Here is a 23170-nt window from a genome sequence, read left to right on the forward strand (position 1 = left end):
GTTCATGGTTGGGGGGGGTGGAGGGGTGGCAGCTACGGGAAGAGTCCTGTCCTGTTTGCTTCATCCTCAGGGTAGCCCATGCCGAGGGTGACGAGGCCACTTACAGATCAGATAGCACAGTGTCTTAGGTTTGCTTAAAAAATGCCCCACTGCCCCTTCCTCCCCCCAAATCAGGGATTGAAAACAGAGCGGGGAGGTAGGCATAGATATTTAATGAAATTGGGTTGTTGGCACAGGTGGGTCTCAGCTTTCTGTATTTTCTTAGTACGTTATTTAAAGATATTGAATAGGCTATGTTCTTAGTTTTAATAAGATGAGCAATATGTAAATTTCTGTAAGGGTTCTGCATAAAAACTGGATCATTTTGGGCTTGTTTTATATTAACTCGGAGCGTTGGAGCGAGGGGGCCTTAGTGAGGCTCTGGGTTTCGGAGCATGTGCCGCCTCCTCTCTGTGAGGCTGACAGGCGGGAAGAGCAGTTATTTCTAAACCGCCAGGGTTTTCTCAGAGCAATAGAGACACCTCGGGGAAGGCCTCTGGCTCTTCTCTCCGCGTCTCGGGCATCTTAGGTCTCCGGTCCGGGCAAGACGGCGAGGCGCAGAGTCGCTCTCTGTGTCTCTGGGGAGCGGGGTACTGGGTGTGTGCGTCAGGTCAGGTTCCATCCGCACACGCACGCCCACGCGCCTTCTATAGCCTGAAAATCCAGTTGCCAGGAGACGGAGTGAGGAGCGTTTTTGTGTCTGGCTTGTTTACCTAATATTATCTTAGCAACATGTAAGCAGGCAAAATCCCCTGGTTTGATTGCAGTCGGGTTAGAACATACTAATTAGAAAAATCCTGGTTTCATAAGAAGATAACCAGGAACCTTATGACTAGTTTCTTTTCTGATTTTTTCTTTTCAATGCGTAGCTGTCATCTTTTGGTGCCCTATTAAAAAGGAAGGAAGTACAAGGACATGGAGACACCATGTTGCTTTCTTTTAAATATGTTTTTATTGATATTTAGAGAGAAAGAGGAAGGGAGTGGGATAGAGAGATGGGAACATTGATCGGCTGCCTACTGCACACCCCGTACTGGGGATCGAGCCCCCAAACCGGGCATGTTCGCTGGCCGGGAATCGAACCCGTGACCTCTTGGTTCAGGGGTCGATGCTCAACCACTGAGCCACACTGGCCGGGCATGACACCGTGTTTTTAATCTTTTCATTGAGATATAAACATAATAAAATATGGCCAAGCACATGAGTGTTCATTGTACAGCTTGTTGAGGTTTTACATAATGTGTACACCTGTGTGACCGATTGAGACCAAGAGACAAAACATTTCCATTACCCAGAAGGTCCCTGTGCCCTTCCCTGTCCCTCCCCTCTCACCCCTCCCCAGAGGTGGCAGCAGGACTGATTTCTAACCGGAAGTTCTGCCGAGCATCACGTAAAGGCAACCATGAAATGTGTCCTCTATGTCCGACTTCTTTCACTTGGCAAAAGGGCAGTGGGACTCATCAGGTTATTGTGGGAGAGGGAGAGAGAGAGACACATCCATGATGGGAGAGAATCACTGATTGGCTGCCTCCTGCACGCCCCCTACTGGGGATCGAGCCTGCAACCGGGCATGTGCCCTGACTGGGAATCGAACCCAGGATCCTTCAGTCCGTAGGCTGACAATCTATCCACTGAGCAAAACCATCCAGGGCAGGATTTATTTTTTTTATTGCCATGTAGGTAGCGTCTTAATTTTTAGGCTTTTGGAAAATGATTTGAAATAATTTCAGAAGAAATGACCAGGTTTCCCAGGAGTGATAAGTAATGGTCTCTTCCCTTGTGAAACCCAGACGGATGATATCCCTGGAGACAGCTTAACGTCTCGGTTCCCTTTCAGGTGCATCAAACCCAATGACAAGAAAGCAGCTCACATCTTCAGCGAGGCCCTGGTGTGCCACCAGATCCGCTACCTGGGCCTCCTGGAGAACGTGCGCGTGCGGAGGGCCGGCTACGCCTTCAGGCAGGCCTACGAGCCGTGCCTGGAGCGGTACAAGATGCTGTGCAAGCAGACGTGGCCTCACTGGAGGGGGCCGGCGAGGTGAGCGTTCGCTGGCCATGCTTAGTAACGCAGTCTGAGAGCACACGGGCCACCCGTGTGATTCACGTGCTCCCGGGCAGAACAAGTGTATGAAACACTGGATGGGATCTCTGCTTCGTCCCCTCTTCCACCCGGGATCATTCTGTGCTGATCCGTAGAAGTCTCGGTTTTCTTTAAGGTCCGAACAGGGCTTACAGATCCACATTGGCCACTTGCTTGTCGGTAGGGCGTTAACGTGTGCCGTGGTGAGTCAGGAGGGTCCCTAATCGATCAGTGCGTTTGTGTGGAATCGTGGAAGGGTACAGTTGGACAGGCATGTTGGATCACTGCTCTCAGCCCTGCCCCCTGGAGTTGGGGGGGGGGATTAACCCTAGAGAGAGTCGGGGAGGTGGGGGTGAGAGTCCCACTTTTTATCCAGGTCTGCCCCCCTTGGGAGCAGCTAGAGTCCAAGGTGTCTGTGTCTCTGCTGGCAGAGCTAGATGGGAGGCTATGGGAGAGCGGGGGCCACCTTCAGAGGTGTATACATAATAAAATGTAGGTACGCCTCCCTGGCCCTGGCTGGCACTCGCCCATCTAGTCTCAGACGGAGCCTGGGCCACGGCGGGCCACTCCCTGGGGCAGCCCCCAGCGCTCTCCATGTGCTGGTGGTGGAGGTGGCGGGGGAGGGGGTTACTGCCAAAGCAAAGTCAGGCCTTGCCTGTGAGCGACCTTCCTTCTGCTTTTAACAGTCAGTGAAGTCACCCCTTTTCTTTTGTTGTTTTCTATATATTTGTATTGATTTCAGAGAGGAAGGGAGGGGGAGAGAGAAACATCAATGATGAGAGAGAATCATCAATTGGCTGCCTCCTGCACACCCACTACTGGGGATCGAGCCCACAACCTGCGTGTGCCCTGACTGGGAATCCAGCTGTGACCTCCTGGTTCATAGGTCGATGCTCACCACCGAGCCACGCCAGGCGGGCTGCCCTTTTCTGCGGGTCGTAGAAACTCCCGACCGCTCCAGGAAGCCGCGTGCCTGCTCCGCGGCCTCGGCAGGACGTGAGGACTGTCCTGGGGGCTGTCCTTTCGCTGTGCCGGTGTCACCGGTGCACGTCCCTGGGCCTGGCCTCTCTTGGGCACCCCGGCAGCATCACACACTCCCCCGCATCCCGGGAAGATAAACTCCAGGCGCGGGGTGTGGTCTCCGATGGGTAACCAAACACCTGAGTAACGTGGGTCCTGGTGCTGGTTCAGTTCTCAGGACTGACCTCCGGATGTCACGGTCAGTGTGCGCCATGACACACAGGCCAGGTGTCTGACTGCTGCCTGGTGCTCGGCCCGCAGGTTGTGGCTGTTTAGTTGTAAAGACTGATGTGGAAGCCGGGGTCCAGGACAGAGAGGTCAGCCATATCCAGGCCTTGCTCCTGCCCTGTGAGGCCCAGGTCCCATGCACCCATCGTCTGGCCCTTAGCACTCCCTCTCGGGCCTTGTCCACACCCCGATGGGCAGAAGCGATGTTTAAAATGTTCTTAAGACTCGACGGAGTGAGTTAAAAATAGGTCTGCACCTCTCACACACCCTCCTGGCCTGGTGGGTCCATCGCTGTGGGTGTATTGGATACAAGTGTTGCTTCTGCGAATGAAATCGGGACATTGGCCATCGTACCTCATTCTCTTGGAATATGGAGTTCTGAACCCAAATTTGCTCTGTCACCATCTCCTGGACTTGGTTTAATTTGTGGAGCTCCGTCTTGATTCTTCGATAGAAGGACACTCCCTGAAAGAGCGAGTGTACTACTTGGGAATGAAACTGCTGTTCGGTGCCGCTGGGGATCTGATAGCACGATTTCAGATCAGATAAACTGTGTCTGTAACCCAGAACACTCACTGTTCTTATTGTTTTCTAGGGCTGGTGTGGAGGTCCTGTTTAATGAATTGGAGATTCCTGTGGAAGAATATTCCTTCGGTCGATCGAAGATATTCATCCGGAACCCGAGAACGGTATGCGGCCGAAACCTTTCCATTCTGAACGTACGTCCTGCTCACATAGACGGGTCCTCAAAGTCTGTTTCACTTGGGACGTGGCCCGACATGCTGCCCAGAACGCCCCATTCTCGTTTTATCTCGAATGCCCAAGAGGATGGGCACGTGAGGGGTCATGGCAGAGCCTGTGTGTTTCTGATGAGACATCCATGTCTTTGATCCGAGAGGCTGTCCAAGAGAGAAATCATAAAGAACCTGTTCATGCAACGACAAAACCTGGCTAATTCATAGGAATTGGAGATCAACTCAGCCTGCATTTGTAATATCTGCATTATTTCATAATTTAGGGAAAGACCACCCAATTATTTAGAAGTCCATGAAGGCACTCGAAATTTTTTTTTAAGTTAAAAAGAACATTTGAAATTCTACTTGGTAGGGCTCTAAGGGAGTCTTTTTATGAATGAGTAGACTGGGATGAAGCGCAGTCAGTGTAACCGTTGACTGGCGATTTGGAAATTTGGAGAATTTGGAAAGGGTTGCAGTTGTTTACGAGAAACGTTGCCAGCTCCTTTCTTTGATTGATAAACGCACCCTCAGGATGGCGTGCAGGCAAACCCGAGCTGAGCTCAGCCCTCTGATTCGTCGGAAGTGCCGAGCCACCGGAATCTAAATGGCGGATGCTGCGTGAATCGCCAGAATCGTTTTCCCGTGGGCTGTGGTCCGTGGTATCCGTAACGGAGACAGTCATCCCTGTTTTTTCTCAGTGCGTGGCCTCCACCAGCGTGCCCCCTGACCTCTCGAGCACATCTGTCCGGGATGCGACGAGTGTGGGCTGGATGAGTGATCGACCCATCTCTCAATCTCTCCTTCCTCCTCAGCTCTTCAAGCTGGAGGACCTGCGGAAGCAGCGGCTGGAGGACCTGGCCACGCTCATCCAGAAGATCTACCGCGGGTGGAAGTGCCGCACGCACTTCCTGCTGATGCGCAGGAGCCAGATCGTGGTCGCCGCCTGGTTCCGGAGATTCGCCGTGAGTGCCGCCGCCTGCCGGGCTCACTGCCAATATGCCTCACGTGCTGCCTATGCCTGCCCTGGTCACGTGCCTGCCTCTCCCAGCAAGCCCAGGAGACGCACGCCCCTGTGCTTCCTTTAGATTTATTTTTAATTTTTTTTAATCCTCACCCGAGGATATTTTTCCATAGCTTTCTAGGGAGAGCGGAAGAGAGAGGGAAAGACAGAGAGAAACATCTATGGGTTGCCTCCTGCACGAGCCTCAACCAGGGCCTGGGCCGAGGAGGAGCCTGCAACCCAGGAACGTGTGCTTGACTGGAATCGAACCGGGACCCTTCGGTCAGCAGGCTGATGCTCTATCCGCTGAGCCACACAGGCTAGGGCTCTGGTTGCTTTTTAAAGACGAGAAAACGAAACGAAGGCAGGAACCGCTAGGGAACGTGCCCACAGTCCCCCAGCTGCCAAGGGGCCGCGATGGGGGTGGAATGCAGGGCGTCTCCAGTCAGAGCTCACGTTCTGGGTATCACACCGCCTCCCCCTGGGGTAGGTACGGTGGGACGTCTCCCTCTTGAATGTGGTCGTGGACCCAAAGAGACTGTGTCCTTTAACCGCTGGACAGCGGTAGTCAGCCTTTTCGAAATAATTGGTTCCTTTCCACTTATTGTAGCAGCGCCGAAAATGGCTTCAATCCCAGAAAGCTGAGGCCACATTTTCCTAGAATTGGGGGCTTGGCTAAAGGGTTGGACTTCTGTAGTCCTCAGACGTTCGGCCCTTCCTGCTGCCGGGGGGTCTCGCGTGGATGCTGCTGGGAACTCCCCACCTGGGAAGCGCGGCACAGCGAGGGTGCTGGCCTGGGTTGGGGTTGTTGGGTGTTCCGGTTTCTTTACATGTTGGTTTCCTGGAGGAACATGGGTGGTCAAGAGGCAGTTTGCAAGAAGAGCGACGTACTCTTTCCCCGTCGAAATACGAATAAATAACACAGTAACACAGGAGGGCGCCGTTCCGCGCACGCAGGGCTGCACACCTGCTTCTGCCCGCCCCGTGTGAGCTCGCCTCTCCCCTTCCTCCCGCAGCAACGGAAGCGGTACCAGCAGACAAAGCGCTCGGCTCTGGTGATCCAGTCCTACATCCGGGGCTGGAAGGTGAGTTAAAGGAACGCGCCTTCTCTACTTGGGGCTCTCGGGTCCCTGCAGGGGGCCGCTCCTGTCTGCTGCCTGCGCCCTGGACAGCCGGGCGGGAGCATAAACATCGGCCAGCGGGGGCCCGGTGACCGCGTCTGGGCCGCTTCCTCCGAACCGGCTTTCTTTTCCAGAGCTTTGTTCTCGGAGCAGGAAGTCCTTGAACTAATTCCGTTCGTGAGCTCGACATCCTCTCGCCCTGCTTGTGAGGGAGGCGGTGTGTAGTCCAGGCTGTCCCAGGTGGTCCACACCTGTGCCCCCCCCCCAGACCTCGCTCTCCCGGCCCTGTGCCTCCTCTGACTTCCTGGCGTCATCTTCCCGCTGCCCTGTAACGGATGGTCCAGGATCCTGAGCTCTGGCCATTCTAGTGGGGAGAGGGGGTCACAGTGCGCCACCTCCTTGGTCTGGAGGTCAGCAAACCACGGCCCACCGGCCACGTGTGGCCTTACTTTTGTTATTGCACAGCCTGGAAGCGAAGGGCAGTTTCTATATTTTTAAAGCATTGTTAAAAGACAAGATATGAAATGCGAATTTCATGTAAATGAGGCATATGTGAACTACAGAGTTCGTGCTGCACAACCGCGCCCACTCAGTCTACCTCCTGTCTGTGGCTGCCTTCGCGCTGCCGCGGGGAGCTGATGAGTTGTGACCAGGACATGTGCCCTGCAAAGCCAAGCCTCCTGCAGGAAGCCTTGCTGACCCCACTCTGGGTCACAGGTACTCAAGGCCCGTGCTGACCCTGTCCTGTCGGAGGTTGTGTGGGTTGGGCTGAACCCGGAGCCACTGCTTCAAGGTTGTCCTCATGCCTGGAACCCCTTCAGAGCAGAGGCCCCGGACGCACCTGGGCATAACCAATGGACACACACAATACGTACGCAGGGGCAGACTGCTGGTTTAGGGGGATCAGGCCTAAACTGGCAGTTGGACATCCCCTGAGGGGTCCCAGATTGCGAGAGGGCGCAGGCCAGGCTGAGGGCCCCCTCCCCGCCCCCTGTGCACAAATCTGTGCACTGGGCCTCTAGTGTATGTGTGTATGTGTGTGTGTGTGTGTGTGTGTGTGTATACACACATATGCACATACATATTAGATGTATCATTGATTTCAGACAGGAAGGGAGAGGGAAAGAGAAGCATCAGTGATGAGAATCATTGGTTGGTTGCCTCCTGCATGCCCTCTACTGGGGATCAAACCCACAATCCGGGCATGTGCCCTGGCAGGGAATTGAGCCATGACCTCTTGGTTCACAGGCCGACGCTCAACCACCGAGCCACCGCCGGGTGACCTTTCCCTTTCTTTTGAGCTGTTGGCTCCCCGCCTGAGAAGGGTGTTGTGACTGTCTCTCCGGGTATTTCTCGGGTCCCTGTGGCGTCCATGTTGGCTAACGTGTTCCTCTGGCTGATTCTACCCCTTAGGCCCGCAAACTCCTGCGGGAGCTGAAGCACCAGAAGCGCTGCGAGGAGGCCGCCACCACCATCGCGGCGTACTGGCACGGGACGCAGGTGGGCCGGACCGCCGCCCGCCCGCGGGGCTCGGGCGTCAGAGCGAGGGGCCCTCTCCCGGGGCAGCACCGTCCGGCTAAGCTGAGCACGCACTGCCTCTCGCTCTCTGACGCTCGTTCGGTGCGGGTGGTGGCACGCGCGCTCGTGTGTACGGGTGGCGGTGACCGGTGTCTGTCTGTCCTCCTCTGTCGCAGCCACCTTTCCCGCCTCACGCTCTCTGTCACTCCTTCTCACACGCTTCCAGGCGCGGCGGGAGCTGAGCCGGCTGAAGGAGGAGGCTAGGAATAAACACGCTATTGCAGTGATTTGGGCTTTCTGGCTTGGATCGAAGGTACTGACGCGCCTCTCGTCCCCGTCCCGGGATGGCAGCCATCAGCCGTAGCGCTCGCCTATCGGGATGAGTGACTGCAGTTGGCAGGGCGCATGCGGTGCACGTCCTCAGGCTGGCGTGAATGGGCCCAGAGCCGTAGGTGGCATTAGTGGCGGGGCAGCTGCCGCATGCAGAGATAGGCAGACAAGACCGTGCTTACTAATGAGGTGCTAGGGTAGTTGCTGTTTCATTAAAACTCTCAAATAGCTTGCATGTTAGTTTTTCCTTTCCTCCTCCCCCCCCTGCCCTGCCACATACTGGCCGCTCTCTGGAGGGATCCCCCGGGGGGCGAGGGGCATGTGGAGAACGCTCGGATTGGGGCCTCCGTGGAGCTGCTGCTGCCACGTGTGGACGGCAGAAACCCCTTTAACGCATGCCTTAGAACACAGTAATCTGCGAACGAAGGGATGTTTTCGGCTCCCTGTGGCCAGGCAGCCATTGACGATTCTAAGCCAAATATTCTATGTGCAAAGAATTGCCATCTGTGATTTAACGGGAAGCCACGTCCACACACGGCCAGCTGGGTTGGCCACGGAAGAATCCCAGGAATTTCCGCATTAGCCGTTAGTTTTCCGAAACAAAGGCCCCTGGAGGCCCTGGCTGATCCCCAGGCAGCGTCCTGGGCGCTGTGACCGTTTCCCGGGCCCCAGGGGGCCGAGGCTTTAGATGATTTTGTTACTCGGGAAATCAGAGGTCGTCCCTGCTAAAAATGTGAACCACCCAGCAGCATAGTCCTGGGTCTGTAAGTCACCTCCTCAGCGTCGTAGGCCCATCGTGGGAGAAAAGCGAGAAGAGAGGACGTTTGCCCAGAACGGTCTGACTTTGCCACAACCTCACCAAAGTTGTTCCTGTGTGTTTTCCCTTGGCAATCGGTGAAGAACACACTAGTCCCTTTATCTTTTTAAAAAATATATTTTCATTGATTTCAGAGAGGAGAGGAGAGGAGAGGGAGAGAGAGAGAGAGAAACATCAATGAAGAGAGAGAATCAGTGATTGGCTGCCTCCTGCACGCCTCCCTGCTGGGACCGAGCCTGCAACCTGGGCATGTGCCCTGACTGGAAGCGAACCCGGGACCCTTCAGTCCGCAGGCCGATGCTCAACCACTGAGCCACACCAGCTGGGGCCAGACGAGCCCCTTTAGCGAACAGGAGGACAGAGCCCTGGCAGCAGCAGAGGGGCGCGGAGACCGTGAGCGCGTGTCCCAGCCTGCCCCTCCGCGCAGTGTGAAGCCAGCGCCTGGTTAGCCCTGCCCCTTAAAACCACATGCCTCGAGGAACGCTGCCCTCAGATGGCTTTTTAAACCTACAGATGGTTCCACTTTTTATCTCAGTACATTTCCCCGTTTGGGGCCTTTGCTAAGATTACATCTTGAAAATATGCTACTTGCAGCTTTCTAACTGGAAGGAACTCTGAGTTTTGTGTTTTTGGTTGAACTTGGGGAGAAACAACCTTTATTCCTCCCGTTTTAAATGGTTGCCCTTTTACACATCTGAACGCACGAACGCGGGGCTCCCCCTCAGCCCCTGTGCCAGCAGCAAAGGCAAGGCTACTAGAGTTCTTAGGAGCCACTCAGAGTTCAAGGCTGTGAGGAGGGAGGGAGAAGGGGGGGGGGGAGGCAAAGATGGAAGTGAGGGGCGGAGGCATGCTCCCTCGGGGCCACGCAGACTGCCCTCCCCCTGGGACGGTCTCCACGCCCCGAAAACACCGGGGCCGCACCAGCCTGACGCCGACGTGACCGTGCAGGGCCCCTTGGCCACCTGACTCCTCGCTCCTGCGCGGCCCTCTGTGTGGTGGTGTCTCCTCCTGGTCGTGTGCTGTCTGCCTCGGGCTGTCTCTCTCATTTACTGTCTAAAACGTTCCAGGCTCGGAGGGAGTTGAAACGCTTGAAGGAGGAGGCTAGGCGCAAGCATGCGGTCGCTGTCATTTGGGCTTACTGGCTTGGACTGAAGGTACTTCCTCCCCCCCTGTCCGGGCGGGCTCCGGGCCTCGCACTCACTAACCCAGAAACAGCGGGCGCGCTTGCTCACGGGTCTGCGCCCGCTCTGCCGGCCCATCTTGCCTAATTGTGTTTCTTTTTGGAAACGAAGCTGTACGCTAATATTTTCTGATCTTATTGTGATATGTATTTTTATTTCTTTTTATTCTTATTTTTAATCCTCACCCAAGGATATTTTTTCCATTGATTTCTAGAGAGAGTGGAAGGGAGGGAGGAGGAAGAGAGAGAGAGAGAGAGAGGAAAAAAAATCAACGTGAGAGAGACACATCGATGGGTTGCCTCCCGCACGCGCTCCGACTGGGGCTGGGACCCTGCAACCGAGGTACGAGGTACGTGCCCTTGACTGGGAGTCGAACCCACGATCCTTGGGTCCAGTGGCCGGTGCTCCAACCACGGAGCCAGACCGGCGAGGGCTGTGGTGTGCTGCTTTCAGTGCTAGCTTTAAAGTAATGCCGAGGCAGCATGTCTTATTTAAGACTCTGTTATGAAGTTCTGTTTTATGTCATCCATAGGGGGGTGACGTGTTTTTTTAATGCGTGAGACAGAATTTCAGCAGCTGAGCTCAGAGCTGGCCCAGGCCTGCAGCGCCCGCCCAGCGGGGGTCGGGCTCCGGTCTCTGACGGCTGCCGGGCGGAGCCTTCTCTAAGCGACCGGCACTCTGGTTGCTCAGCATAGGAGCCAAGGGATTCCGCTGACAGCTGCAGATTTTGACAAATAAGAGGACTTTACACGCCCACGAGGCCTCTAAGGCAGCGGTTCTCAACCTGTGGGTCGCGACCCCTTTGGCGGTTGAACGACCCTTTCACAGGGGTCGCCTAAGACCATCCTGCATATCAGATATTTACATGACAATTCATCACAGTAGCAACATGACAGTTACGAAGTCGCAACGAAAATAATTTCATGGTTGGGTCACAACAGGAGGAACTGTAAAGGGCCAGAAGGTAGAGTCTAATGTATTTCAAAGTGGTGCTTCCCACTTCAGGTGAGGATGCACGTAGGCAAAGGAGACTCTGAGCTCCGGGAAATCTTGAGAAAACCTCTTAGACATTTATAACTAAATGATAATAATATTTTAAGTATTTTCCCCTCGGTTTCAAAATTTCACTGTATTGTTCATGCATTCAGCAAACACCTGGCGCAGGCATTTTGTTAGACGTTAGCATGCAGCGAAAATACAGCAGGGCAGCAAGGAGGAAAGAGGGCCGCCATGCGATGTCTTAAGGGCACAGCAGTATTCTGTAGGAAGGTCAGTAGGAGTGGGGGTGAGAGAAAAATCGATGCAGTGAGAGGGAAGACAGTGCTAGTTCAAATCTAATTCTGTTCTTATTCTCAGTGCCCTTCCATTTCCATCTTCCTATGCAGGGCTTTTGGGAACGGCAGTGTAGTTCTTTAGGCCTTTTTCCCCCTTGAAGAACAATTCGAAATGAAGATGGCCTCCCGTCACCTTTCCCCGAAGCGTGCTTTGATCTGTGACGCGTTGGCCGCTACGCCTGTAAAATGTTTCTCATCAAATCATCAGGTTTCTGAAAAACAAGTTAAAAGGATTTAAAATAGCGAAACGTCGGGCACTGCCACCGGCATGCCTGCCTTTCTCTTCCTCTGGCCTAAAGCTTGGGCCCGGTGTGCGCCAGCTGTCCCGCTCCATCGAGAGGCGTCCACTGTCGTGCTGAGTGGACGTGCAGGGCCTCCATGGCGGCCGGGCCTGCTGACCCCGCGTCCGCTTCTCCCGCAGGTGCGCCGGGAGTACAGGAAGTTCTTCAGAGCCAACGCCGGGAAGAAAATCTATGAGTTCACGATTCAGAGAATTGTAAGTCTGCATCCTGCCTGGGGATCCTTGGCGTCCCTGGGCCAGCTCGTTAACGGCACCGACTGTCACAGGCGACTCCCTTGCCACGCCTCACCCTCGCTGTCACGCTGAGCGGGGTGGCTCTCACCCTCTCCCCTCACGTCCAGCAGAACTGTCCCAGGAAAAGCTATCCGGGGCCCACGTGTAGTTAATAGGATGTCATTTTTTAAATAAAACTTTTTTATTTGACGGGGAGAACCTACTGTGGGGGAACATGAGCTCGAGAAAGTCGGGTGTCTTAGTTCAGGCCGCTCTAACCACAGCACTGCAGACCGGGCGGCTGCAACGATGAGCATCTGTTTCTCGCAGACCTGGAGACTGTGGCGATGGCAGCGGGGAGGAGAGGGAAGCCGCTGCCCTAACCCTCCTGTCTCCTCTGATCAGGGCACCGGCCCCGTCACGGGAGCTCTAGCCTCGTGGCCTCTGAACTCCATTACCTCCAGAGGCCCGTCCCTGATGCCTTCCTGTTGGGGAGTAGCGTTTCAGCAGGGGAATTTGGGGGATACTAAGGTCCTGCCCTGAGCTGCCTCAGGGCCAGGCTGGCCAGCGAGCAGTGGGGAGCGGGGTGCAGGAGAGAAGGCTGTGGTAGGGCCCAGCCGGCCAGATGGGCCCGGAGTCCCTGTGCCCTATGCCGTCGGAGGTGAGCGCAGTGAGCAGGGCGAGCTTTGGGCCGCTGGCGCCACCTCTCACGGGTGCGAGGTGAGCGACTCCTCACTCCGGGGCCTCAGCTCGTTCTCGGGGGATCACAGCGCCGAGCTCACGGTTGCTGGAGGGTTAACTCGGAACAATGGCCTGACGCCTCCCGCCGGCCCCGCTGGAGGACTGGCGGGCAGTGCCGTCCACTGGGCTGGTGGAAGGATGCAGATGGCTATGTCTGCGGTGCCGTGGGACAGCCACCGGCCGCATGGCCACACGGGGCTCTGAGCACCTGAAGTGTCACTGTGACTGATGAGCTGGCACATTTACTTTGTTTTATTTGAATTGCTTACAGTTTAAGTAGAGAGAGCCACGTGACTAGCACAGCTCTCCGGTGTTCGCGGAGTCAGTGTTGCTGTTCATATTGGGACGAGTGTGCGTTTTCTTCTTTCGTCCGAACCGTTGGGTGGAGCCCAGGTTTCCGCAGGCAGCACGGGGACTGGAGTGGAGACTTCACGTTACGGAGTTGTCGGGCCTGAGACTGGCCCAGACCCAGCGGAGGCTGCTCTGTTTCATTCTGATTTATGAAAAACAAGGGCTTTTCTGATACTACTTCACTCCTCTGGTATTTCCTGTCAAACCCAACGCAGGTGCAAAAATACTTCCTGGAAATGAAAAGCAAGATGCCCTCCTTGTCGCCGATAGACAAGAACTGGCCGCCCAGGCCCTACCTGTTCTTGGATTCCACGCACAAGGAGCTGAAGAGGATCTTCCACCTGTGGAGGGTAAAGAGCCTCTTCTCTTTGGAGCCTTCTCACCGCGTGTTTATTCTGTGTGTTTGCGAAGAGTCCTGTGGAAGTGACGTCTGCCGCCTTTGCCTCTGGCCGGGAGGGAACTGTTTGAGGACGGGGGTATTTTTGCGCCGGGGACCGTGCATGGCTTCCGTGAGGAGCCCTGGAGCAGCAGGCGTGCCCCTTGGTCTCCCCCGTCCAGGGAAGGGGTGTGCGTGGCGGTGTCGTCTTTCCCGTTCAGATTCCACTTGCCTTAAAGCGGTTCAGATTTTTGTTTGTTTTCATCCTCTCTGAAGGAATGATACTATAGGAGAAAGAAATAATAACATGTGAACATCTTCGCACGATGCGGGTGAATCCTGTAAGCTACGGGTTTACACGGTGGTTCTCTTCCTGCGAGTCTCTAAGAGGGTGGTGACCTCGGGACTGAGGGGTGGCAGCGACCGCCGTCGTAGTGAGCAGATGAGAGAGGCAAGGCCGGCCTGCAGGACGCTTCTGTGTTTGGGAGGAGTGTCCCAAGCCGGCACTGTGAGCAGTGACCCCGACAAAGGAACAACGCTGTGAGGCTTTTCCATGCATAGTTCATTCACGTTCATTCTCGCCGCTGTTACGTGGACTTATTCCGTGTAAGAGGGAGTGATGGCCTGTTGTGTAAGCGATGTCTTACTTTTCCTCTTTTTCATCCCTCGCAGTGTAAAAAGTACAGGGACCAGTTCACAGACCAGCAGAAGCTTATCTACGAGGAGAAGCTAGAAGCCAGTGAACTCTTCAAAGACAAGAAGGCTTTGTACCCGTCGAGGTATGGTGGCTGTGCTAACTCATGGAACTCAGCATTTTAAAAACTTCTCAAGTATTTGCAGGTCTTTCCTAGTAGAGATTTCAGAGATACATGAGAGATGTTTAATTCTATGCTTTATTTTATGAGCAGCTGGGTATAAATAAAAAACACTTCGGAGCAATGGCCGTTTCTTGCCTCTATTCCATTGGCATTAGCTCGAACACTTCACTGAATAATTAGAAGTCACATCCGGCTGCCCTGGCTCAGTGGTTGAGCGTCGGCCTATGAACCAGGAGGTCATGGTTTGACTCCAGCTCAGGGCACATGCCCTAGATGCGGGCTCCATCCCCAATAGGGGGCATGCAGGAGGCAGACAATCAATGTTTCTCTCTCCTCCCTTGCTCTCTGAAACTAATAAAAACATATTTAAAAAATAATAATTAGAAGTCACTTTTTAAAATAAAAATCACATAGGCTACTAAGATAAGTTGGCATTGTAAAGCCCTGTTACTTTCCGTAGTTTTCAGAGTCTAGCCCAGTTTCTATTGGCCATTTACTGTCATCGCCGTTTTAGTCTTCCTACTTTATTTAGTGAGCTGGGTCAGAATTCATTTTTAAGAGCCATGAAAAGAGCGAGCCAGTGTACACTTTCTGAGTTCTGCTCGGGCGCTGGCCTGTGGTGGCCCACGGGCTGCTAACCGGCCGGGCACAACTGCTGAGGCCCGTGCAGCGAGTTCGGCTCCTTTGTTGTAGACACGAACTACTCAATAAAGGAAGGCATACCCAGGGCACGTTCGCCATGTGAATTCCTCTCCCTGATAAAGACGCTCGTCAGATATTCTTACACGCGCCCCCCCCCCCCCAAGTTCATCATTTCCCCCCAGAATTCCTATCCCCTTTTCATCTGGTATTTATGGAAAAATAGGTTGTACCGTTTCAGGCCAAATCTATAGCAACGTTTCATTTCCCCCAAAGAATGGCCTAGAAATGAAAATGCATTATCATTCACATGTCTTACATATGGTACATCTGTATTCTCTGTGTCTTCACGCACATTTGGAAGCTCTCCCTTTTAGAGGATTAAAAGAACAGAAGCCGGCAGACTCCTTTGGTTTCAGTGTTTGAAGGGACACAGCTTCCTTGGTGAGCTGGCCGGGCGGCTCGAGGTGGCATGTACTCTTCCAAGTCCAACATGGAGTCTCGATCCCACGTCGGCCAGGAGGCCTGCTGTATGCGGCGTACGCAGGCGGGAGCGCCGTCTCTGTGCTTTCTCCAGCAGCTAGTTTTATTTAACGTTTTCCTTTATATTTTTAACATGTAGAGTAACCTTAATTAACATTCCCTGTGGATGACTGGAGGGAGAAAAATGCATTTTTGGAGAAACCAGTTCAAAGGCTACTTAGCACTTTTTATTATTAAAAACACATTTGAATGTGAACAACAACAAAAATGTTAACAACATCAAGCCAAATTGGGGGGAGAGGGGAGAGGGGGTATCGCCCACGGCAGCCGGGGTGTGATGGTTGGCCCTCCCTCCGCTGCGAAGGGCAGCCCATGGGGTCGGCCTTGTCCATCCGGGTGTACCCTCCCCCCCTCCACTGTGTGAAGCTCGGCCCATGGGGGTCGGCCTTGTCCATCCGGGTGTACCCTCCCTCCCCTCCACTGTGTGAAGCTCGGCCCATGGGGGTCGGCCTTGTCCATCGGGGTGGCCTTTGTTTGAAAGAAAACTGCTCCGGTTCTAAATGTTTGCGTGGCCACTTCTGTCCGTTTAGGGGACATCGTAGGAGGAGGCCTGATTTTTCTTTCATGGGTTACCTCTTGGAGCCAGAATTTCTATAGTTTTCTTCTAAGACCTGTTCTCCCCCCGAAGGTTACTGGTTTTCTTACTCTGCAAGAAAATGGGCTTTTTCTTTGGATCAGGCGACGGCGATGGTTTGTGCTCTTTGTTCTGTGGCTGCATGTTGTTTAAAGGCGTTAATAAGCCCTTTGTGGGCAGCTGTCACCTTGATAGTCACCGATCAGAGGAACTGCCTTTCCTTCAGGTGAGCCCTGCACTTGGCTCTTGGGTGTCATTCATATGAGTGATTTTTAGCTTGATTGTTCCTTATCAAAGTCCTGCCTCCCAAATGCCAGGATCACATCAAAAATATTTGAGCCTGGCCAGTGTTGCTCAGTGGTTGGGCATTGACCCAGGTATATGCTCAGGTTGTGAGCTCGATCTCCAGTGGGGGGGCGTGCAATGATGTTTCTCTCTCATCGATGTTTCTGTCTCTCCCTTTCCCTTCCTCTCTCTCTAAAAAAAATAAAAATCAATAAAAACATTTAAATATATGTGTGTGTGTGTGTATTTGAAATAGGTTTAAGGCTCTATTTCCAACGTATATTTAGGACAGATGCAAATACGACGTATAAAACATAAAATAAATTTCCTTTTCATGGAGCCGGCAGACACTTTGGAATCAGCTGACTGTTGTCTGTGTCCGGCAGTACCTCCATCTGACACCGGGTCCGACGTGAGGGATTTGGTTTTTCCTTTCTTTTTAGTGTTGGCCAGCCATTCCAAGGCGCTTACCTGGAGATCAACAAGAACCCCAAGTACAAGAAACTCAAAGACGCCATTGAGGAAAAGATCATCATCGCGGAGGTTGTCAACAAAATCAACCGTGCGAACGGGAAGGTAAAGGCTCACCCCGCAGACCTGGGGGACGCGTTTGTCGGCTGGGACAGACCCTGTCATCTTCCGAATGTTAACGTTTGCATTTCACGTTCCCAGCGGAGTGACTGTGAGGGGCACTCTCTCCCCAGCCTTTAAGGTTCAGAGGCAGTTTATGAATGGCTGCTGATTAAAGGCGTGTGAATTGAAATGTCTTGCCCGTGCTTCCTGTGTTCTCGGTTCGCATAGGGGTGCCTGCTGAGGGGTATTGGGATGAAATACACATTTCCGCAAATAACTAATGCTTTACACACACGGGCCGTTGGGGGTGTTTTCCATCGCCGGGTTTGCATCCTGTTTTGTTTTGTTTCCTTTAGAGCACCTCCCGGATTTTCCTCTTAACAAACAACAACCTCCTCCTTGCCGATCAGAAGTCTGGCCAGATCAAGTCGGAGGTCCCCCTGGTGGATGTGACCAAAGTGTCCATGAGCTCGCAGAACGATGGCTTCTTCGCCATCCACCTCAAGGAGGTAAGGAGCCCACCGCCGGCGTGACCGGCAGGCTTCTGCCTGTGTCCGCTCTCTCAGCCATCGAGTTAACAGGATCTAAACCTGGACGGTCCTGCTGCTTGGAGATCACGTGCTCTCCTGACTGGTGGAAAGTTACGGTGCACCCCTGCTGGGTAGAACCTCAGGCTCGGTTTCTCAATAACTGAAGGAGAGGAGTCGCTCAGCGGCTTGTTCGCCTGAGCCACAGCCTCACCGAGTAGCTATCGCTGCGATAGGCATTGTTTTGAGCATCAGTGGGTGGAACCATGAAGCGGCTTCAAACGATGCTTCCTCCTGTTGTTTCAGCCACATGCCGACCTCGTAAATGTCTTGTTCGTCTTTAATCTCGGGGGTTTTAAGTAAAGAATGTGACTGCAGTCCACTGCCTGGTATTTGGACCTGGAGATGTTTTATGTTCTGTGCTCTTAGCTTAACCAGGACCTTCCTGGCTTGAGCCCCTGGAGTCGGCCTCACTGACTTCGCAGTGACCTTGGCCAGGCCGTGTAGCTGTCACGTGCCTGCCTCATTCTTCTCCTCTGTGCAATGGGGAGAATAGCGGCACCTGTTCCATAGCATTGTTCTAGGATTACATGTAAAGTGCTTCACATAGGGCTTGCCACCTAGCAAACAGTCACCAAATGAACGTGCCAGCAAGCAGTCCTCACAGTTAGCAACACGTGTGTAGCTAGTAGTGCGCCTCGCTAGCGGAGTCTGACCTTGAGACAATCCCACAGGCCTAGTTCAGCCTGTTTCCTCCGCTGTGGCTCTGGGCCTGATGGCAGCATAATCAGACCGCGAGGATTCTGAGCCCCGGCCACACGTGGAAGCAATGCTGCTGCCCAGGTCAGGGTCTGGGAGGGGCGCCAGCACCCGGCTTTTCAGAAGCTTCCGGTGGGCCCCTCGTGCAGCTGAGCAGAGCCAGGGCCCGGGGATGCCTGTTGGGGTTGTTACTGCTCTGATTTCTTTAACCGAATCACCGGGCGGTGTTTAAGCAGCGCTTTGAGAGTGCGTTCCCGGTGAGGGCAGTGCTCGGGCCTGCGCGTGGAAGCAGGGGACCAGGAGCCGCCGCGGGTCCATGCCCGGGCCTGCTTCCCAGCCAGCTCCCGGGGACCCTAGGGAGCGAGGGGTAGGTGACCCCGCGGACGAGCTCAGAGCGGCGTGGAGGAAGTGCTGTCTGTCATTCGTTCACTCGGGAGGGATGCGCCCCGAGCGATGCTCAGAGAGGCTGTGGTTCTCGCGCGGCCGGCTGCCAGCTCCTGCCTCCTGCGCCGCCCTCCTCACCGTCCGGCCCGCTTTGTCCCCAGGGCTCGGAGGGTTAGGGTTAGGGTCAGGGTTAGGGTTAGGGTTAGGGTTAGGGTTAGGGTTAGCGATGCTCAGAGAGGCTGTGGTTCTCGCGCGGCTGGCTGCGAGCTCCTGCCTCCTGCGCCGCGTCCTCACCGTCCGGCCCGCTTTGTCCCCAGGGCTCGGAGGCGGCCAGCAAAGGGGACTTCCTCTTCAGCAGCGACCACCTGATCGAGATGGCCACCAAGCTGTACCGGACGACGCTCAGCCAGACGCGGCAGAAGCTCAACATCGAGATTTCCGATGAGTACGTGCGCGCGGTACTGCGTGTCCTCATGCTTCCGCTCCCTTGTTTTGGGGACGCGGCCCGAGCTCACTCGTCTATGCAGCCCCTGCTAGGGAGGACCCAGTGCGTGTGTCACTGGTTCCAGGATGGGTGGGCAGGGAGTGACCGGTTCCTGCCGTCCTGCACCTGACATCCTAGTGGGAGAGGAGAACATGCCCAAATAAAATAACTTGGTCACATGACTTAGTTAGAGAGGAATGCAGGTGAGGGGTCAGAGGGTGCTGGCTGTGGGGGTCAGCAGGTCTCGTGTTAGTGGCACTTGTGTTGAGGCTGGAATCGGGGGGCGAGCCAGGCAACGGTCCAGGGAGATGCCCTCAGGGCAGCCTTCTGGGGAGGCAGCAGGTGCAAAGGCCCTGAGATGAGGGCAGACTTGGTGACAGAGTGAAATGAGAGAGAGGCAGGGCTGGCCCTGCGGAGCCTGGTAGCTGAGGTGAGGAGCTGAGATTTCACAGAGGAGGATGGAAGCCACTATAGCAGTGGTTCTCAACCTTGGCTGCACATTAGAATCACCTGGGGATCTTTTTAAAATCCTGATTTCTGGGCCTCGTTCCCGAGGATTCCCAGGTGATTCTAATGTGCAGCCAAGGTTGAGAACCGCTGCACTGTAGGTTTGGAGCGAGGGTGGGGCATGATCCGATTTGTTGGTTTCCAAGCTCGCTTTGCCTGTGGTGTGGAGAGTGACTACAGGGAGACAAGTGGAGGCAGAGCAACGAGCTGGAGCTTCTCTGAGCTGTCCACGCTGAGGGTGATGGGCAAGGAGGGTGTGGCTTAGGCTAGGGTGCGAGGGGGAGCTGTGAGCAATAGGTTCTCAGTGTAGTTTGACGGGAAACAAGGCCTTATTCACAGATTGGGCGTTCGGCTTTGGGCCTGAACCCATATGGTGATACCATTCACTGCAGCAGGTGACACTGAGGAAAGGGGTTGGGGCGCCGGGGGGAGGGAATAGCAAGGTGGGCTGTTGGGTGTGCTGTGTTTGAGATGCCTTGATTTTCACGTGCTGATAGCTAGTATTATAGGGTGAGTGTTCCGTGTGGACGGGCGTAGTGGTGCTGAGACAGCCCGCACTTGAAATTTGCATTTTTCCTTGACAATAGGGCCCTATTATGGAGACATTTTTTGCATGCAGGTTGGAGCCCCCCCACCACCCAATTATTAAATCTATCAATGTGAAATCGTTTGAATGAATTGGAGCCACCATGTTTGATGCTTAATTTTTTTCCCCAGCAGATTGTTTACTGTTTGCTTGTGTACTTTCTTCACATTTATCATAATCATTTGCATAACCAGATTGTTCAGGAAATGATTTTATTTTCTGGTTACGATTTTGCCAGCCTCTTCTATTTCAGCTCTTTCTAAATGTCTTTCTATAGTGAATTCACACCCACTCCTACCCCCTTGTAAGTCAGACACAGTCTCCTTGCTGTGCTAGCACTGACAGAGCCGTAGCTCACTGTCCTCATTCTGCACTGAGAAGGGAACTTGGCCTGGGTGGGCGATTGGCCGTTATCTGTCCTCTGCCTTGGAAGTTGCAGGTTGGACCAAACAGCGCTCTTGTTATTGGGTCCTTTCTCATGAACTACCAGGAAAAAGGGTAGTGGCAAGTTGGGTTCCAGTTCATTACAGCTTTAACCTGACAGGACCTCTTAGAGCAGCGGTCGCCAGCCTTTCAGACCTCAGGACCCCCAGTGGTCCACGGACCACCGGGTGGCAGCCACTATGTCAGAGCCCTAAGCTCCCTTTTGTTGGCCTTTGTGACGGGGATGCTGGGCTCCCGTGGGTGAGACCGCTCAGCCCACTGTGGGGGCAGCGGGTCCGTTTCCCCGTGCGGAGCCCCTCGTGCAGGAGGGAGAGCCCTGTGGTTGGCGGCTGCACCAACAGGCTGGAGTCATAGGGGGCCTTACACACCCACAGCCCGGCCACACGGATTCCCTATTTTGAAGCATATATTTAGGCTAGAAAGAACAGTTGGCAGAATGCGTAGGTGCGACACAAGTTGTGCAGGTAAATTGTGAACAACCAGAGTTTAGAAACCCTTGTCTCTAGACCCTCCACACCCTCTCTTTCCCTGAAATTCTTTATTTTGTGTTCTCAATTTGTTGATAGCTGAGTAGGACCCCTCCCCCAGCTTACATGTTTGCTGTGCAGAAAGGGAGAGGCGTGGGAAATAGCATGTCGGTCTTTCCGCTCAAGACCTGGGACCCGTGTCTTGACGCTGCTCCCCTTGGAGGGATGCGCTCAGGGATGCACGAGTGGGATGCCTGCTGATGGGACCCATGGACATGGTGCTGATGGCGGGGAGGGGGGGGCTGTGGGGGACGGGGGGTGGAGGTTGGGGAGCTTGTTCAGATCAGGATCCGTTCGAAAGCCAGAGCCGTGGGGTCGCGCATGAACGTTCACCTGCCTTGTCCTTCCCCAGGTTCCTGGTGCAGTTCCGGCAGGACAAGGTGTGCGTGAAGTTCATTCAGGGCACCCAGAAAAACGGGAGCGTCCCCACGTGCAAGCGGAAAAACAACCGGCTCCTGGAAGTGGCGGTTCCTTAGCGGGCGCCCCCGCTCCCCCCCCGCCCCCCGCCCCCGGCCCCTGCTCTCACGGACTCGTTTCTTTGTAATAGTGCAATTTGGTTTGGTTTGGTTCGAGGCTCGTCGTATGTTTGGGAATTGTCAAAGGCCAATCAATACCATTAGAGCCCCTGGGCGAAATAAAAACGTTCGGCTGATCACTTTTTATGATTGGAATAGTTTTAACCCTGAGAGCGCACCTTCTGTGCGCGACCCCGGGACAGGACTACAGCAGCGACGGCGTCCACCCCGCGTCCTCCGTGTCCTTTGGTTAGTCATCGTGTTAGATCTGTGTACCCCAAATCAACGTATTACTCATACGTCATTAATACACCCAAGTATAGGAAACAGTCTTGCAAGACAGCTCGCTCACTCACCAACTATTCATTGAATGCCTCCTCTGCGAGACTGCGCTCGAGGGCAGGAAAGGCTAGTGGGGATTTTTGTTTGTTTGCTTTTAAGGCCACTGCATCCCGGCTGGTTGGTGCTGGCTCTGCTGGGGCTGAGGGGCTTTGTGGAGACCAGGGCAGTCGCTGTGGCGGATGGACAGCGTGGCGCGAGAGCCCTGGTGTGATTCTCACAACATGTCCTTCGAGAAGGGCTGGTCCTGGGAAGGAGGAATGTACCACGGGGCAACACGCCTCTCCCTGTGAAGAGAGAAAACTGACATCTGAACAGGACTTTTCATTGGTTCCGATCTCTTGTAATTGCTTAGGAAACAGAGTCGTTCTTATTTTAGGAAAAAAATGACAGAAGCCGCTCAGTAAGATTCTATTTTCCGTTTCTGGTAGACACCCTGTATGATCCTACATATGCAGGGTGCTGTTCCCCACAGATCTGAGCAAATACTCTAAACAGCTGATGACAGAGTGGACGGCTGGGGGCCTTTCAGATGGTGGCAAACACTCTATATGATGTGCAATAAACATCCAAGATCTTGTTTTTTGGAAAGTCTTATTTATAAAATACATTTTGTATGAGAGAGGTGATTGGTCCAGGGGGCATATTTTAATCAAGGCTCAAAACTGTGTTCATTTGCAGGACTTCTTTTCTTTTTTCAAACTTACACTAAGGGTTCGTTTTGGAAGCTGCCTTTTAAACTTTGGAACCAAATTGTTTCTTATTTGGAGGATAATGTACATGCGATGGTATGTTAAATAATAAAACTGCTCTAATCTGGTGCCATTTCCTGGGTCACAGCTGTGTTTTTGTGTTTCGAGCTCTTTTCCCATGTTGCGTGTCAGTATGGCGTCGCACAGGAAGGCCTCGCCACCCACACATTCTGTGTTCCCTGTGTAGCTGACTTTCACTTGTCCTATAAGCCAGAAACATCCATGGAAGTATTTTCTGGGGGTTGGTTTTCTTTTCCATTTTGTGCTTAAAACGATTGCTTCCTGAAGACGGTCCCCGAAGCCTCCGTGAGCATTGGTGCCGACACAGCAAGCAATTACCCCCCTCCTGTCTTCTCCAGCGTCTACCCAGAGTGCCAGGTTGATGATTCCTCAAACAGGTGCGTGGAAACTTGGAGCCCGGAGGCGTTTTTTGTTTTATTTTATAATTGTATTGAATTGATTGGGGTGGCATTGGTTAATAAAATTACACAGGTTTCAGGGGCACAGTTCCACGATACATCAGCTGT

General features: G+C 53.8%; 1 protein-coding gene across 8 annotated transcripts in view; it reads left to right on the forward strand.

Annotated features, from left to right (window-relative positions):
• The window catches only part of MYO1B (myosin IB), a 140413-nt gene extending 117697 nt beyond the window's left edge, over positions 1-22716 (forward strand). For 4 of the 8 annotated variants that reach the window (XM_036319790.1, XM_036319789.1, XM_036319786.1 and 1 more), the window contains exons 18-31: positions 1877-2077; positions 3963-4056; positions 4917-5066; positions 6121-6189; positions 7639-7725; positions 7970-8056; positions 9958-10044; positions 11827-11901; positions 13227-13361; positions 14060-14166; positions 16690-16822; positions 17176-17328; positions 18807-18934; positions 21390-21513. In XM_036319790.1, the coding sequence (XP_036175683.1) occupies positions 1877-2077; positions 3963-4056; positions 4917-5066; positions 6121-6189; positions 7639-7725; positions 7970-8056; positions 9958-10044; positions 11827-11901; positions 13227-13361; positions 14060-14166; positions 16690-16822; positions 17176-17328; positions 18807-18934; positions 21390-21513 (1630 nt within the window). Of the gene's footprint in view, positions 1-1876; positions 2078-3962; positions 4057-4916; positions 5067-6120; positions 6190-7638; positions 7726-7969; positions 8057-9957; positions 10045-11826; positions 11902-13226; positions 13362-14059; positions 14167-16689; positions 16823-17175; positions 17329-18806; positions 18935-21389 lie in introns of all 8 variants that reach the window. The other 4 variants (XM_036319785.1, XM_036319788.1, XM_036319787.1 and 1 more) reach the window with 4 other exon arrangements.
• The last annotated feature ends 454 nt before the right edge of the window (positions 22717-23170 follow it).

This window comes from Myotis myotis, unplaced genomic scaffold (genome assembly GCF_014108235.1).
Source record: "Myotis myotis isolate mMyoMyo1 unplaced genomic scaffold, mMyoMyo1.p scaffold_m19_p_8, whole genome shotgun sequence".
Lineage (NCBI taxonomy): Eukaryota > Metazoa > Chordata > Mammalia > Chiroptera > Vespertilionidae > Myotis > Myotis myotis.